Genomic DNA, 16,604 nt, shown 5'->3' on the forward strand with positions numbered 1-16,604 from the left:
GGTTTAATGATATTAAATATAGGGCCTGCCATATCTTGGTCATTTTTTGTATTTAGTAAATTTTGTTAATGACACGCTAGACCAGGAAAATTCCATAAGATCAAAATTCACATTCCTTTATTAAAAGCTTTGCATGTCTATCCTATTCTTGCACACTCTTTTGAACGTCACGCTAAATTAAATTTAGTTCAGTCCAATTTTGAGTCGGAAAGAATGAGATAGACACTTATTCAAATCTTGAAAAAGAACGAGACGCGAATTTTGATTTAATGAAATTTTACCGATCTTAAAGGTGTGCCTGGGACATAAAAATAAAATTTGGTAAATATAAAAAAATAACGGTGGATTATTAATAAGTTTTGAAATGTAGTTTAATGCCCAACGCACAATCACTTTTGTTTTGTAAACATATTTTTGACATTTCAGTGAGAGTGAATGAAATCTAGATCTAGTCATCTCGCTCTCTCTGATAGAAAATTTTGAAAACATGTTTACAAACAATAGTTGTTATTGTGCGTTGGGTGCGTTGGGCATAATAAACACTTATGGCTGAGATAAAAAAAAATTTAAATTAGTAAGGGATTATAGCAATGAGTTTTTTTTTAATTTTTAATATAGTAAATGTAAATGAAAACTAAAAAGAATTTGAAGATGATTAGGATAGGAAAATTTGTTGATGAATTTGAATTAATCCTTGACTTTGTTTTTCCATTTTGTCCGAAATCGGCTATAAAGAATCTCATATACCATGAGCTTATCTGGGTTTACCAATGGTTTTGAATTTTATTTTTTATTTTAAAAGGTTGGCAAAGTGTCCTAGGCTTAGGCGAAGTACCTGAACTTGTGACTTAGATGCTATACCTCAAAAATACTTTCGCATCATTTACCGTTTACCGGTTCTCAAACTATTTAAACCGATTCATAGTTTAAGTGTTTCAAATTCCGGCCAGCTTGCAATTCCGGCCACATTTTTAGCTTCTCGAATTTCCATGAATTTTTAGTTTTTACATACTCTAGAGCAGAGGTGTGCAAGACACCGTTGAAACCGAATTAACGTCAAAATAAGTTTGTTATAGTAGCGTTTTGACCATTGACGTACATGTTTCATTTGACGTTAATTCGGTTTCTACGGTTTCTTGCACACCTCTGCTCTAGAGATTATACAATGCAAAAGAATAACAAAAAATGTAGCTTTGACAAACGAGATGACGTGAAAAAGACATTTGAAGAATTCTCGAAGGGCAAGGAACTATGAGAATGAAGGTGGCCGAAATAGGGCACCAAAGATATGTCTACATTTTTATTCATTTTAAAATGTATTAAGAATAATTTTAAAGTAAATAAAGACGATAAACTGTCTACAAGGTTCTAAGCAAAACTCCTTAAGTAGAAAGAATGAAAAAATCAATTTCTATTATATATATTACATTTCTAACATGAGACTTTGGCGCTTGCATGCAACTATGCCGAAATTTGGCACACTTACCCTACACTCACAGTCCCGAGTCCCAAGCACATTTTCGGGACCGAAAAAAAAACGCGAAATGGCATTATGCATCGAGAAAATTTGCATACCCGCAAGGGCTTTCTTTTCAATAAATCGGCCGTATAACGAATTTCGCGCGGAGTAAAAGTCGTTAAAACGAAAAGATTCAACTGTTTAATAGAAATGCATTAACAAAAAGTACTTTTTGGCCAGAGTTCTTCAATAAATGGCTAGAATATTTAAAAAATTTACCTTAATAAAAGAAATTAAAGTTTTATTCTGAAAAAGAAGCCCTGTCTTTTCAAATTTCCCGCATCGCAAATAGTATACATTTAGGCGTATTTCAAAAATGATTTCATAAATTGACTCCCAAGAGTAGGCAAACTTGCATAATTGTTTGTGCATAATCTCATCAGGTGCATAATCCCGAACCCCGAAGTGCATAATGGCGGGACAGAGTGTAATAGCATTCGAATAACCGGAGGAATATAGTGATGATGCCTTCTAATCTAAGGGTATAAAGGTAAAAGTTAACTCTTTTATTTATGTAGGAGATATCGTCGATCCAGGCCAATGAATCAATGAAAACAATTCCAAAATTTTTGGCCATTTTTGGCTTTATGGACGTAAGTTATCACTTGGTCATTGAGGTAAAGAGGAAGTGGATCAGGACGGTGTCTCCCATCTAGACCCTTCTAATGAGCCCAGACATGTTACCATTTGGATTCGGATTCTAGAGCATTTTTAACTTTTGACCTTGAAAACCGTTTTTAGGAATTATTCAACGGTACGGTATTTTTGTCTAAGGACGAAAAATATATCCTCCTGGGTATAATTGTCTAAAACATATTCAAATTGAAAAAAATCGCTCAGCATGCTTTCGAACAATTCCAAAATCATGGTTTTGGGGGAGAAGGGAAGAGGTGGAGGAAATGAGGGGCATGGTAATGATCCTTCACTGAGAAAAAAAAACGAGGCAGCGATTAACTTTTTGTCCTCATAACTTTAACACTTTTTAGGTGTAAAAATATGTCAACATTTTTTAATGTTAATTTTACACATTTTTAAGGGTAAAATTAAGATGGAAAAGGGTCACTTTAACCCCTAATACATCTAAAAAAGCAGGGGCATGACGTTTCTTATGCTTCCCATATGCTTCTGGCGAGTCGAAAAAACTTTTGAGTTTATTAGCTGTTTTCTGTCACTAGGGTGGAATCACCAGTTCTCGCCAGTGCCCCACTTCTCGCCACTTACATTGAAATCGCTATTTTTCGCAATTTATGAAATAAATGAGTCGCAATTTTTTTTGTATTGTTTCTGCTTCTACGCATAAAATCGAAAAATAATAATTATTCGTTTTGGATTCACGATTTTGATCACTTTTTAGAGCAATATTTTAAGCAAGTGCATCGAATCCAACATCTCTTACCAAATGTACTAAGTGTCGTCAAATTTTCATCAGGCCAAAAATACCTATTTGGGTAAATAATTTGTCTATTGAATATTTAATTGCACTTGTGGAATACATAAAATTTGTATTTAGTCAATTAATATTTCATTTTAAATTATTTTTGTATAAAAATGAGGCATGGCGAGAAGTGGTAATATTCTGGAATTGATTTTACCACCTGTCGCCATATCTTTTCAATAGGCGACGCTAACTTCACTTCGTACATTCTCAGTTGTCAAATCTGCATTGTTTACTTTCTGCAAAAGCCCCATAATTTGATTTCTCAAATAAAAGTGAAGAAAAATCATTTAAAGAGAGTAATAATAAAGTGATCACAAGGAAAGAGAAATGGTGAATGTATTCTTTTCATAGCATTGCCTAAAATAACCGAGTGTGGTTCTTTTCAAGTGGGTGGCGAGAAGTGGTTACAAATTTTACAAAACTGGCGAAAAGTGGTAAAAAGTGGCGACGAAATGGTTATTTTTGCATTATTAATAAAAATCAGTTTTTTAAGTAGTCCAGCGTTATGTTCTAGGATTATTGTTTTCACGTATTTAGAGCCAATACATCTAAGTAACTTTGTGTCAAATTTGACTTATCTTGTAACAAGGATTCAAAAGTTATGGTTAAATGAATTTAATTTTTTCCTAAACATGGCGATAGCCGGTTATTCCACCCTATAGAATGAATTAGCAAAAAATACAAATACAAAATAAAAGCCAATTTAATATTAAATAAGTAACCGAAAACCCCAAATTGGCAACCTACGTAGTTTTGGAGATGTCTAGTGAAATGTGTGCGAAAACAGGGAAAAAATTGCACTAAAACCGGTCGCATTTTTCAGAGGTAATGTCACCCCCCTATAAAAAAGCATAATATTTACACCGATTTCGGATCAATACTGCAGGGTAAAATAAACATTTCCGGAATGTTATATTAACTTTTTCAGATTTCTCTGTTTTGGGTCGACTTATGAGGGGTATCCCGAAGGTCCCAACTCTCTATGTCTAACCGTTTGGGCTCTAAAAGTGGTAACGGCTAGACGGACAGACTCATAAACAAAGTTGTTTTGCGGGAGATGGAAGGTGAAGATTTTGGATAGTTAAAAAATCGAGGGATTATACTGCTCTCTGTGTGAAGTTCGAGCAGTAAAAACTGAAAAAATAATTTTCTCTATGGGACACTGATGTTCTAATCGTCCTTAAATTACTAAATGGTTAATCCTACCCAAAGCGCTCTAGCGGCTCTAGCTCTTATCAAACATGCCATAACATTACGTAAAGATAAAGGAAAACTTTAAATATGTTTGAGAGGTTGAAAATTAATACTTTTCCAAAGAGAATTTTGCAATGGACGTATCGTAAAAGTTTATTAAATGGCCCGTACTGAACACATCCTCAATGGCCTCGATTGAAATTAATAGAGAAGTTTGCAATAGGATTTCAAAACTTATCTCTTTTCGAATACTTTAAAAAATATATTAAGGATGTCAAGGATGTAGGGTAAGTGTGCCAAATTTCGGCATAGTTGCATGCAAGCGTCGAAGTCTCAAATTTAAAATGTAATACTTTAAATACAAATTGATTTTTTTTATTCTTTCTTCTGAAAGAGTGTTGCTTGGAACATTGTAAAGAGTTTACCGTCTTTATTTACTCTGAAATCATTCTTAATACATTTTAAAATGAATAAAAATATATACTTTGGTGCCCTATTTCGGCCACCTTCATTGCCATAATTCTTTGCCCTTCGGGAATTTTCCAATATCTTTTTCACGTCATCTCGTTTGTCGAAGCTACATTTTTTGTTATTCTTTTGCATTGTATAATCTCTAGAGTACGTAAAATATAAAACTTCATGGAAATTCGAGGAACAAAAAAGCTGGCCGAAATTGCAAGCTGGCCGGAATTTGGCACACTTACCCTACTATCTTTTCATCAAAGGCGTGTATCAAAAAATTCAATTCATTTCTTTGAGCTTTTAGCACTTTTTCCTGTTTTGGAGCTTTTACTGCTTTTGCTGCTCTTTGAGCTTCCAGATCCACTTCTTCCTTCAATCGGTGGACATTCTGAAATTTGGAGCTTTTTCCCTGAAGTCTTTCCATTCAACTGACTCACATTCTCTTTGGGTACCTCCTGGCGCCCTCGAGTCTTCGTTCGAGCAACTTCTGAAGATACTTCAGCCGGAGTGGCTGGGACTCTCAGAGTTTCAGGAACACTCCACACAAAGACAGCTCCATCAGCACTCCCTGAAACTATAAAACCACCACAGGGACTACAGGTGACCACAAGGACTTCAGAGGCATGACCTCGTCCAAGAGCCAAAGGGAGACCCAGATTGTAGTCCCAGAATCGTACAAGTTGATCACTTCCTGCAGAAGCAAAGAAATCTCCATCTCCCGCAAAAGACAAACTATTGATGGAACCTTTAACTGAACCCTCGACATCACGCACGAGACTCGCATCGAAGACTTCCCAGTAAGTTATGCGTCGGTCACTCCCAGTGGCCAGGATCTGAATGCCACTTGGAAGGTATCTGGCGCAGGAGAATTGTGTATTGGCCAGGAGAACATGCTTCCGAGAGAAGTTTCTAGGAATACATTTTTTCTTGGTCAATGGAGCATTGCTTTCCTAGAAAAACAGACTTACATGATATCCCAGATGATGCAACTTCCATCTCTGGAAGCTGACACTACTTCCGTGTCGAAGCGATTAAAGTCTACACTGGTAACAGCAGCTGTATGCTCTTTGAGGACTCCCAGGAGTGTGGGAGTGCGAGCAACATTCCAAACACGCACCTGACCCTCAAGTCCACCACTCACTAACAATCCTCCAGAAGCTGCTGTTGCAATGGCACTGCATCCTTTATTGTGGGCACTTGGGATGGCAAATGCCAGGCGACCAGTTAATGGAGTGAAAGCTCTCAATGCTCCATCATTCCATGCAGACAGAAGACTTTTTCCATCCCGTGAAAAAACCACACCAGAAGCTGTAAAATTGGGAACCATAATCCTCAGGAGCTCCTGCATCCTTTTAACTGACCACACACGTAGAGATTCAAAGCTGGCAGTTGCAAAAACTCCTGAAAAATTGCTACAAAGGACATCAATCAGGAAGAACTCGGGAGGATTCTCTTGAAAACAGCAAAACTCACTGAGGGAAGGCAATATCATAAACAGCTCCTGTGTGACAGGTTTTAAGGAGTTTCACCTCAAAAGTGGCCAGAGATAGTGAATAAACCTCACAAGCCTCCGTTCCTATGAGGATTGTATCAGGATCTAGTTGTTGGAAGGATGAAATGGGTCCATTGACTTTAGTTTTTTTCAGCTGAAAATGTGAAAAATCTCCGTGAATTTCCCTGGAGATTGAGAATGTTTCCTAAACTTACAGATTTGTACTGAGGCCATGTGGGATTCTGATAGTTCCTGAAAGAGACATTCCTTTCCTGCACGAGATCTACTGTCCCATCCCCACCTCCTATTAGGATTTGTCCATTATCGAGAAGCCACAATTCCCGGACACCATTGCTGTAGCGACTGCAATCCTGTCCAGAGGATTTTCGGGGATGGTGCCGGGCATAGCAGCCCAAGAGAGTTGGGGAAGCCACTTTTTCAGGATCGTCCGGTAGATTCAACTTTACTTTGACCACGTCTCCACTCATTGTCCCCACCAGAAGAGTCTCATCGTTGTTATCCACCCGAGCAGCTGTGTAATCCCTTCTAAGCTTTCCCACAGCCACATCAGCCGCTCTGAGTCTCCTGGCTTCCGAATCTATCGTCCAGAGCCTCAGAGTCCTCTGACCTATTGACACAAAAGCATCTCCCCTGATTTTCAAAGCTTCAAGCCTAAGAGCTGCTCCAGTTGTCTCCCTCGCTGCTGAGGCACCACAAATTGCTGTGTTCTTCTCAACATCCCAAACTATTATCATGCCACAGTCTGCACCTCCCAGAGACACCAAGAACCGCTCACTGCCCGTGAACCTAACACTTTCAACCCGAACCCTATGCAGATCATGTCGAGCACGTTCCTTACGCGTTTCCCAATCCCAGAGAATTACATAGGAACGAAATCCCATATGACTAATTTGGCCAGAGGCCAGAAGTTGCCCAGAAGGAGCCACATCGAAAGCTGATATAGTATTTGTGTGTCCTGAAAGGAATTCCTGACCATCTGTATGAATATTCGTCACAGAAATCTTGTTCCCAATCGCAAAAATCATGAACTTCCTGTTAGGATGAACCTTCAAACCACCCGGCATTTTTCCTGGAAAAGAATACCCCAAATGATCCAAATAATACCCTTAAATTCTCTTCAGTATCTCAGGTATCTCACCATCGAAGCCAAATATGGCAATTGGTTCCAGTTTCTGTAGGCTTTTCTCGTCAGTATCCATTTGAAATAAAATTTGGTATTTTTTTCTTAAACAAATTTATTATCAAAAGAAAAATAAAAAAACCTGTAGCTAAATAATCTTGTTTATTAGTGATACCAAACGTTGCCAAGGACGCTGTAACTAAATCCTGTTGCTAAGGAGATCGGCAATAAAGTCCCTAATCTTTATTCGAGCTTGCTTGAGTTGCGGTAAATCCTCATCACGCGGCTCGTACATATTGGCGCAATGGGCAGTGCCATGAATGAAAATTGTCCTCACAGCGATGTCATTGGAGTCCGTGAGACCCAGAGTGTGCCAAGGATCGACACTGCCGTGCACATAAATGACGTTGGTAGCCTTTGTGTCCAAAGCACCGTACTGGACATTGATATTATGCACGGATTTCTCAACACTAGAACTCGTGAAGCGATCACCAAAGATATCGGTACACTGGCGAGTGAAAAAGTCCACCGGGAAGTGATCTCCAAAGATCAAGGAAGAATTATCAGACGTCTGGTAGAAGCCAAATTCCTTGCAGGTCTGATAAGTCCACTGACGAGCTATGGATTATGAAGAAATGCAAAAAAAATATTGAAACTCGCGAAAGTTAGGGTAAGTGTGCCTAATTCCGGCCAGCTTGCAATTTCGGTCACCTTTCTTGTTCCTTGAATTTCCATGAACTTCTAGATTTTACATACTCTAGAGATTATACAATACAAAAGAATAACAAAAAATGTAGCTTCGACAAACAAGATGACGTAAAAAAGGTATTAGAAGAATTCCCGAAGGACAAGGAACTATGAGAATGAAGGTGGCCGAAATAGGGCACCAAAGCTATGTCTATATTTTTATTCATTTTAAAATGTATTAAGAATGATTTTAGAGTAAATAAAGATGGTAAACTCTTTACAAGGTTCCAAGCAACACTCTTTAAGAATAAAGAATTAAAAAAAATAAATTTGAATTTAAAATATTATATTTCAAACTTGAGACTTTGGCGCTTGCATGCATCTCTGCCGAAATTTGGCACACTTACCCTATGCCTAAATTAAACACTGATAAAACGGAGAAAATCTTCAGAAGAAATTCCAGAAAAAAATTAGAATAAAAAATTATGAAAAAGTACACTTTTCTTGTCAAAATCTTACACGGACTTCAGATCTATGGCCATATGGCTTAACAGCTCTAATTCTTAATCGGAAGATGTTTCAGATGAATTATTTGTATATGATTTTTGATAGAAAAATGACTTTGTAGATTCTGGAAAAGTCGAAAAAGTAAAGACAATTAATTGCTATTTAGGATTTTGAGATTGAAATTTTAGTCTGAGGACCGCTTTAGGAAGATGATCAGAAGTCAAATTCTCGAACGTAACCAGTCAAAACTTGGTTACTGCCTAATTCGTTTACCAATTGCCTGGAGAATTAAAAATTTAGCTATGGCCAAAACCAATTATCTCGTAGGGTAAGTGTGCCAAATTCCGGCCAGCTTTGTATTTCGGCCACTTTGACTGTAATTTCGGCCAAGTAATTATATGAATTACAATTATGGATTTAATCTTCTTATAGTCAATGAATTTATTTTGCTTTTAAATATTTATTCATTTCAGGATGTTTTAACACAAAAATCCTTAAATTTTAGATATAGGGTAAGTGTGCCACATTCCGGCCAGCTTGCAATTTCGGCCACCTTTTTTGTTCCTCGAATTTCCATGAACTTTTAGATTTTACGTACTCTAGAGATTATACAATGCAAAAGAATAGCAAAAAATGTAGCTTTGACAAACGAGAAGACGTGAAAAAGACATTGGAAGAATTCCCCAAGGGCAAGGAACTATGAGAATTAAGGTGGCCGAAATATGGCACCAAAGCTATGTCTATTTTTTTATTCATTTTAAAATGTATTAAGAATGATTTTGGCAAGGATTTTGGAGTAAATAAAGACGGTAAACTCATTACAAGGTTCCAAGCAACACTCTTTCAGAAGAAAGAATAAAAAAAATCAATTTGTATTTAAAATATTATATTACATTTCAAACTTGAGACTTTGACGCTTGCATGCAACTATTCCGAAATTTGGCACACTTTTCCTAAACAAAGTTTTCGAATTATGATAGGAGTTAAGAGATATATTTTCGCAAGGTTACAGCCCAATCGAAGGGCATCATATTTTCTGACGACCACTATCGATGATATTAGTAAAAATTCCACCTAATAAAACTAGTAAATAATTTTGTAAGTAATGAGGGTAACGGCGTTATCACACTTGCACATTAAAATTTTAATGTGACTCACATTAATTGTCACTTGTGAGCGTCCAAATATGTTATTTGTGTCTTTGAGTTACTTAATATTTGGGGTTTTTCTATTTATTGATAAAGAAGTGGACTTGGCCTGCAAAAATAAGTTTAAATTTACCTAAAGCATAAATATTTTTCACATTAAAAAATTAAAGAGAAAATCGCATTAATTTTTCGCATTAATGCTATAAATCAATTTATATCAAATTTTGCGGGCCAAGTCTACCTTTTTATCAACAAATAGATCAAATTTTGAATATAAAATGATTCAAACGATTCAAACACACAAATTACACATTTGGACTCTCACCAGCGACAATTAATGTGAATCATATTAAAATTTTAATGTGAAAGTGTGATAACACAGTAAGGTTCGTACTTACTTCCGTTTTGTACTTCTCCTGCCTCCCAAGAAGTCTGCCTCAAATCATTGATCATTTTGTCGTACTTGTAGTCCATGCATGGGGTTCCTTCATCATCCAGAATTATTTTATTGAGAACTGCTAAGCGACTGTAAGGCGGTCCACGAGTCTGATCATTCATAATTTGGCAGAATTCATCAACATTGTGCTTCGATCGAGGAGTTCCATTGTATTGAACCACTCCTGCGAAGATACTCGCAAGATTTTCAAAGAAATTCGCTATATCCAGATCATTGGCTGTGTCCAAGGAATCACAGAGATGAAATTGATCCCTCAACGTCAATCTGCCAATATCTGTTTTCATCAGCAATTCTATTTGTCTGATGGAGTCCCTTACACTCCCTCGACAATCTGAAATTGCTTGACTGACGACATCATAGTATTCCCGGAAGTCCACTTTGGCCAGGAGTGGACCACTTGAGCTCACAGCTCCATAAACAAGATGAGGATACTTTTCTCTTAGCCAAGCTGCTAGAGATCCAGGATAGGAGCCTCCGAAAGCAATCCATCGATTTGCAGGAGTCAAGTGATACTTTCGACGCATCTCCACAATGAAGAAAGTCAAATCCGCCAGAGCTACTTCCGAAGACAAGAAGACCAAATCATCTGTAGTTACATTAGATGTAGGATGACTTTTGCCATAAAAACGATGTTCAAGTTGGAAGCACAGAGCCCCAAACTCTTTGGCATATTTTATCCAAGCACCCTCTACCATCCACTTGGGAGATGCTGTACCTTCTCCACCGATCATGAGAAACACTGGACCATCTTTTGGTCTGAAGTAGTCCGCATTGGTGAAATATCTCTGTTTCCACGTTTTATTATTCGTTGCATCGAAAGGATCTAATTGCTGTTCAAACCACTCGTCAGCTGGTAGCTGTTCCTCCCAGGAATTATTTGTAGGATCCCCGTAGAATTCATGGAAGGGACGACCAGGCCAGAAGGATCTTCTGGCTTCAATGGCAACAAACCAAACACAAAGCACCACCAAAATGCGTATTTTCACCATGATTGACACTGATCAACTAACAAAAGCTCACACACTCGACCTTATCTTGGGTGTTTATGTTCAGAGATCGTTGCTTTGGCGACGGGGTCAAAGATTACCAGAGATCGTAAAAATTGCAAGTGACCATTTCATTCAATGTTCTTATATATTACATTCACTGCGGTTTGGTATTTTTTCCACACAATTGCCTCAACTTGAGAATTCAAGTGAAAATGCACAATTGAAAACACTTTTCAATAAAATTGGTATTTTTAATATGACGGTGGTAATAAAAATTTTATAAATTCAGTTACTAAAGCAATTTTCTCAAAATCTGGAGAATACCGCACAATTGATTCGCAAGATGCCAGAATTCAAGAAGTCTCGTGCAACCGAAAAATATCAGGAATCTTATGTGAAATAAGAAATATACTCAAAAACATTTCATAGCCCCCACTATTAATTTATAATGAAACTTCAAGACTCCTTTAAAAATCACTGAACTTAGAAATTCGAGAAAAATCGAAATAAGAAAAGTCTCTAAAAAAAATTTTAACAAAATAGTAGAAAACGTTACTAACTTGATGTGGGGGGGAATTTAAAGTATGGAAAAGGGAGAATTCGGGATCATTTCTAATTCGGAATTTTGAGATTTTATCCCTGTTTTAGATGTGCAAAAGAAGAAACGAAGAGTTACTCTTGAGACAACACAGTCTTCATATCTAGGGTGTAGCTATAAAGCTTCAGTGCTCTTAATTTCTTATTATTAAGACAGGATTTTAGTAAATTATTATCAGGGCGATTATTATCAAATCTATTTTAAATAGTTCTTATAATCTTAAAACATTATACTCATAATAAATTTATTAGTAGTGAGAACATAAGGCAATATTTACGTGGATAAGTTGCGGCAATTATTTCATAATGGTTTCATATAATTATATGTGTTTGTTTTAAATAAATGAAATCGATATCCCAACTAATATTTGTCACTAATTCCTTTTAGTTCTCACAACCAATGTAAATAGATGGGCCTATATTTTCATAAAGTTCTGCCGAATTTTCAATAGTAAAGAGTGGTTTTTTTTACTAATTCGTTAAAGCTTTTTCGAACTTCAAGCAACCACCGTGCTTCAGTCTAACGGAAGAGGTGCATGTGAAAGGATGTCGCGTCTTTCAAGTCCCACTATCTTAAGGGAGCTTTATACTTTATATGCCAAATTTTTCTTGAGTAATCAGTGCGAATCTCAGGTGAATATTTTCTGAAATCCATTTATCGCTTGTGATTGTATCATAGATTTTGAAAAAAAATGGCTTATAAATTATAGAGTGTCGTCCATAACATAGTAATTGTATTTTTAATTTAATATTTTTCTAAAAATTCCACTAAATAAACTAATAACTCTTCTCCTCACGTCTCTTTGTCAAAAATCAAGTCTTACGTAATTCCCTGACAAGTTCCCGCTCATTCCCCTACTTTTTTTCCAGCTGATACTATTCACCACTTTTTCCTCTTTCTCTCTCCCTCCATGCATGTTCAAAATCCAACCGTCTTTTGTCTCTTATTGTTAAGAGGTCTTATAGAATGGAAATTCTATACATGCTCCCGGGGGAGATTGTGACTCTCACATGTTGGAAATTTGGCAACTTTAGTCACTGACCTGGTATAGGTTCCTGTCGGGGTTTTTATGTCGATGACTCTCACCTTCCCGTCTCCTCCAGTGTGAACTCCAACAACTCTTCCTGTTGTCCATTTGGTGGTTCCTATGGAAGCATCGTGTAAGATCACTATGTCATCCACCTTCAGGTTCTCTTTCTCCGTGTGCCATTTTGAGCGCTCTTGAAGTGTGTGCAAGTAGGATAGCCTCCACTTTCTCACAAAATCTTGTACAATCCGCTGACACAATTGCCACCTTGTCAAGTGGTTCATCCTCACGGATGCAAGATTTTCATCAGGCAGCTGAGTCGGTGGTGCCAAAAGCAAAAAATGACCCGGAGTCAATGGTTGTGGATCTCTGGGATCGTCCGACAGAATGGTGATCGGCCTACTATTCAACACGGCTTCGACCTGTGTGAGAATTGTATAAAATTCCTCATAATTTAGTCGTTGCTCGCCAATAACTTTCTTGAGATGAGTCTTTGCTGACTTCACTGCTGCTTCGACTAATCCGTTGAAGTGCGAAGAACGAGCCGGTTGAAAGTGCCAGGTAATGTTCTGGTTGATTGTTTGGTCTTGAATGGTTTGAGCTTCTTCTGCTAACAGACGTTGAAGTTCACGTGATGCTCCTAGGAAATTCCTTCCGTTATCTGAGAACACTTCTTTGCAAACTCCTCTACGTGAAGTGAATCGTCTGAAGCTGCTCTTGAATGCTTCAGATTTGTTGACAGTGAGTGTAGCGACTGAAATGTCTTGTGACTCCTCGACTGCTGGTGGAACACTTTCCTTGCTTTCCCAAGCTAAATCACTCTCCTTTAACCAATGAGGGCCTTCCCAATACAATGATGAGTTATCCAACTCCATGGCTGTGGTTCCTCTTGAAATGAGGTCTGCCGGGTTTTCTTTTGTGGGAACGTGTCTCCAACATTCAACAGCTGTCAACTCTCTGATCGTTGTCACTCTATTTTTGGTAAAAACGTCTTGTTTGTTTGAAGCGGATGCAATTTGCGCAAGAACTACCTTGGCGTCTACCCAACAATAAACCTTGCTGATTTTCAGACTTTTTGCGACCTTTGCTAACAGTTTGGCCCCAAGTGTTGCTGCACAAAGTTCTAGCTTCGGGATTGTCTTAGTTTTGATTGGCGCAATTTTCGACTTCGCCGTCAACATCTGACTTGAAATTCGTCCTGAGACATCCTTGGTGACATGGTACACTGCGGCTCCGTAGGCTAGGTTGGAGGCATCCGAGAACATGTGGAGCTGCTCTTCACAAACATTTTCGTTTTTCGATGTCCATCGAGATATTCTCATAGACGGAATGTGTTGTAGTGAGGCAATAAATTTTTTCCACTCTCGCAAAATATCTCCCTCAACCTCGGTATCCCAGTCAATCTCATTCTTCCAAAGATTCTGCAAGATTAATTTCGCGTTGATTGTGATGGGGGCTAGTAGTCCTAGCGGATCATAAATCCTTGCCACCACTCTCAGGATATTTCTCTTGGTTGGAACTAAATTCTCGACCATTGTATCGACTTGAAATGAAAAGGTGTCGTTTGACGGATTCCACATCAATCCTAGCGCTTTCACGCAGCCATCAGAGATTGAGACTTCCTTTGCCTCTGTGTTGCTTTCTTGCAATGTTTGAAGTACTGTCGGAGAGTTGGATTGCCACTTGGATAGCTTCATTTGAGCTTTGCCGAGAAGACTAATGAGATCTTTCTGCACCTCGATCGCTTCCTTTGTGGTCTCCACTGACAATAGACAGTCATCCACGTAAAAATTGTTCCGAAGAACTTCTGCTGCTCGTGGGTAACTTTCTCCTTCATCTTCTGCAAGTTTGATCAACGTCTTTGTGGCAAGATAGGGTGACGCAGCATTGCCAAAACACAAGGTCTTGAACCTGTAGTCCATGATTGGTTCACTTGGTGATGTTCGCCAAAGAAAACGTTGCAAATCTCTGTGATCCTCATTGAGTTGTACCTGCAGATACATTTTGACAATGTCACAGGATAGTGCAATCGGGAATCGTCTAAATCTCCACAAGATCTCTATCAACTCCGGTTGAACGACAGGCCCCACTTTGATAACATCGTTGAGACTTATGCCGGTCTCAGAAACAGATCCGCAGTTGAAAACGATCCTGACCTTGGTAGATGACGCGTTTTCTCTAACAACACAGTGATGTGTCATGTAATATGACTTAGCTTGAAGCTCAATCAGAGGCACTCTCTCTATGATTCCCAAACTCAGATACTCTTCAAAGATATTAGAGTACTCCTTGTATAGTTGAGGATTCTGTGAGAGCCTTCTCTCTAGGAAGTTCAGTTGCCTTGAAGCTCGCTTTCGGTTAGATCCGAGTTCACCGAAGTTTCCCTTCAAAGGTAGACGAACATTGTACTGACCGTTTTCCGATCTTTTTGTCGTACTTGAATATAATTCTTCCACTTCCCTATACTCGACCGTTTGTGGACCTTCTTCTGAGAGTTCTTCGAGTTCCCAGAATTTCCTGAGGGTCTCATCAATGGTTTTCAGGGATATTGTGTGGCAAACGGGGGGAGTGTCTGCTGATTGTGCGCCATTAGGCTGCCATTTTCCGCAAACTACCCAACCGAAGACGGTATTTCTGAGTGATGGAATTCCTGGGCCCATTTTGTAAACTTCGTCCAGCATAATTTCGTCTTCGTGTGCTGCTCCGATGAGTAGGTCAATTGGCCTAGACACATGCCACTCTGAGTCAGCGAGCACGAATCCCGTGGGAACCCTTACATCCCGAGGGTTTATCTGAGATGTAGGCAAATTGGTGGAAATCTTTTGTGAAACCTGACATTGCAAAGAAATTTGCGTTCCTTCCTGAGGGATGAGGATTGCATTCACTTGATGCTTGAGGCTGCTTACTTGTCCTTGAAATCCTTCAACTTGAGTGTAAGGGGACTTTTGCAACTTCAATCTCAATCTCTGGCACAATTCGGTTGTCATCACAGAAATCTCGGATCCAAAATCCAAAAGGGCGCGACACACATGGACATTTTGTTGGGAATCCAGAATTCTTACACATGCTGTCTTCAAAATAGAGCGATGAATCTCACCATTGGCACTCTTGTTTGACGGAAGAAAGCTACTCAGCACGGCTGGCTTCTTCTGATCCTCGGAAACTGATTGAGGATTGTCTTGAGTAACCTTTGACGGGGGGTTGGAGAGAGCATCGTGAACCCAATAATTATGAGACTTATTGCAATGCTTGCAAGGAGGATACGGGCATTTGTCTACAGCATGCTGGGATCTACTTTCTGATATACAATTCATGCAAAGATTTAAATTGTTAACAGTTTCGAGCCTTTTGGCTGCAGGAAATGACTTGAATTTACCGCATTTCCACAACTTATGTGCGGATTTCTTGCAAACGCTACATGACTCATGCTTTTGACTTGAATTTTCTTTAGAGATCGTGAGGGACTTTACAATTTTTTGTTTCTGAATTTGAACTTTTGAACCTGAACTGTTTACATTACTAGTGTACGTGGATGGACATAAATCTAAAGCTTTACAACGTTTATTTAGAAATACCTTAAACTCGTCCCATGTTGGCACGTCTGACTGCTCCTGCGACCATAGCGTCTGTGTCTCGTGATCGAGTTTGCTCAGGATTTCGTAGATGATCCACGGATCTCGAGTGTTGACCTTCAAAGCGTCCATTGCGTTGATAGTCGTCGTGGAGACATCGTAGATATTCCTGAGATCATCGACGATAGGATTCTTCAGAGTAGGTAGGCTCTTGATGCGTTCGATGTGACCGTTTATGACCTTTTTCTTGCACTCAAATCGGTTTGTGATGGTTTCCCACGCTATGTCGTAGCTTTCATCACACATATCGAGATGATCAATGGCGTCAAAGGCCTTTCCGGTCAATTTCGTCTTGAGATGGTGCAGCTTTTGC

The 16,604-nt window shown here is 38.6% G+C and overlaps 2 protein-coding genes across 2 annotated transcripts; both read right to left on the reverse strand.

Moving 5' to 3' along the window:
* Window positions 1-4,897: 4,897 nt before the first annotated feature.
* On the reverse strand, window positions 4,898-7,368 carry LOC129800986 (cilia- and flagella-associated protein 52). The gene is made up of 4 exons (XM_055845735.1): window positions 6,321-7,368; window positions 6,087-6,259; window positions 5,582-6,025; window positions 4,898-5,522 (listed from the first exon to the last, which is right to left on the reverse strand). The coding sequence occupies exons 1-4, from the start codon at window positions 7,188-7,190 to the stop codon at window positions 4,898-4,900; spliced, it is 2,112 nt and encodes a 703-aa protein (XP_055701710.1). The 5' UTR covers window positions 7,191-7,368.
* Window positions 7,369-7,391: 23 nt separating this feature from the next.
* LOC129801518 (putative serine protease K12H4.7) lies at window positions 7,392-11,616 on the reverse strand. Its single transcript, XM_055846681.1, has 2 exons — window positions 9,987-11,616; window positions 7,392-7,864 (listed from the first exon to the last, which is right to left on the reverse strand). Exons 1-2 carry the CDS (start codon window positions 11,032-11,034, stop codon window positions 7,446-7,448), a joined length of 1,467 nt encoding a protein of 488 aa, XP_055702656.1. The 5' UTR covers window positions 11,035-11,616; the 3' UTR covers window positions 7,392-7,445.
* Between the last annotated feature and the right edge of the window lie 4,988 nt (window positions 11,617-16,604).

This window comes from Phlebotomus papatasi, chromosome 2, assembly GCF_024763615.1.
Source record: "Phlebotomus papatasi isolate M1 chromosome 2, Ppap_2.1, whole genome shotgun sequence".
In the NCBI taxonomy this organism is placed as follows: domain Eukaryota; kingdom Metazoa; phylum Arthropoda; class Insecta; order Diptera; family Psychodidae; genus Phlebotomus; species Phlebotomus papatasi.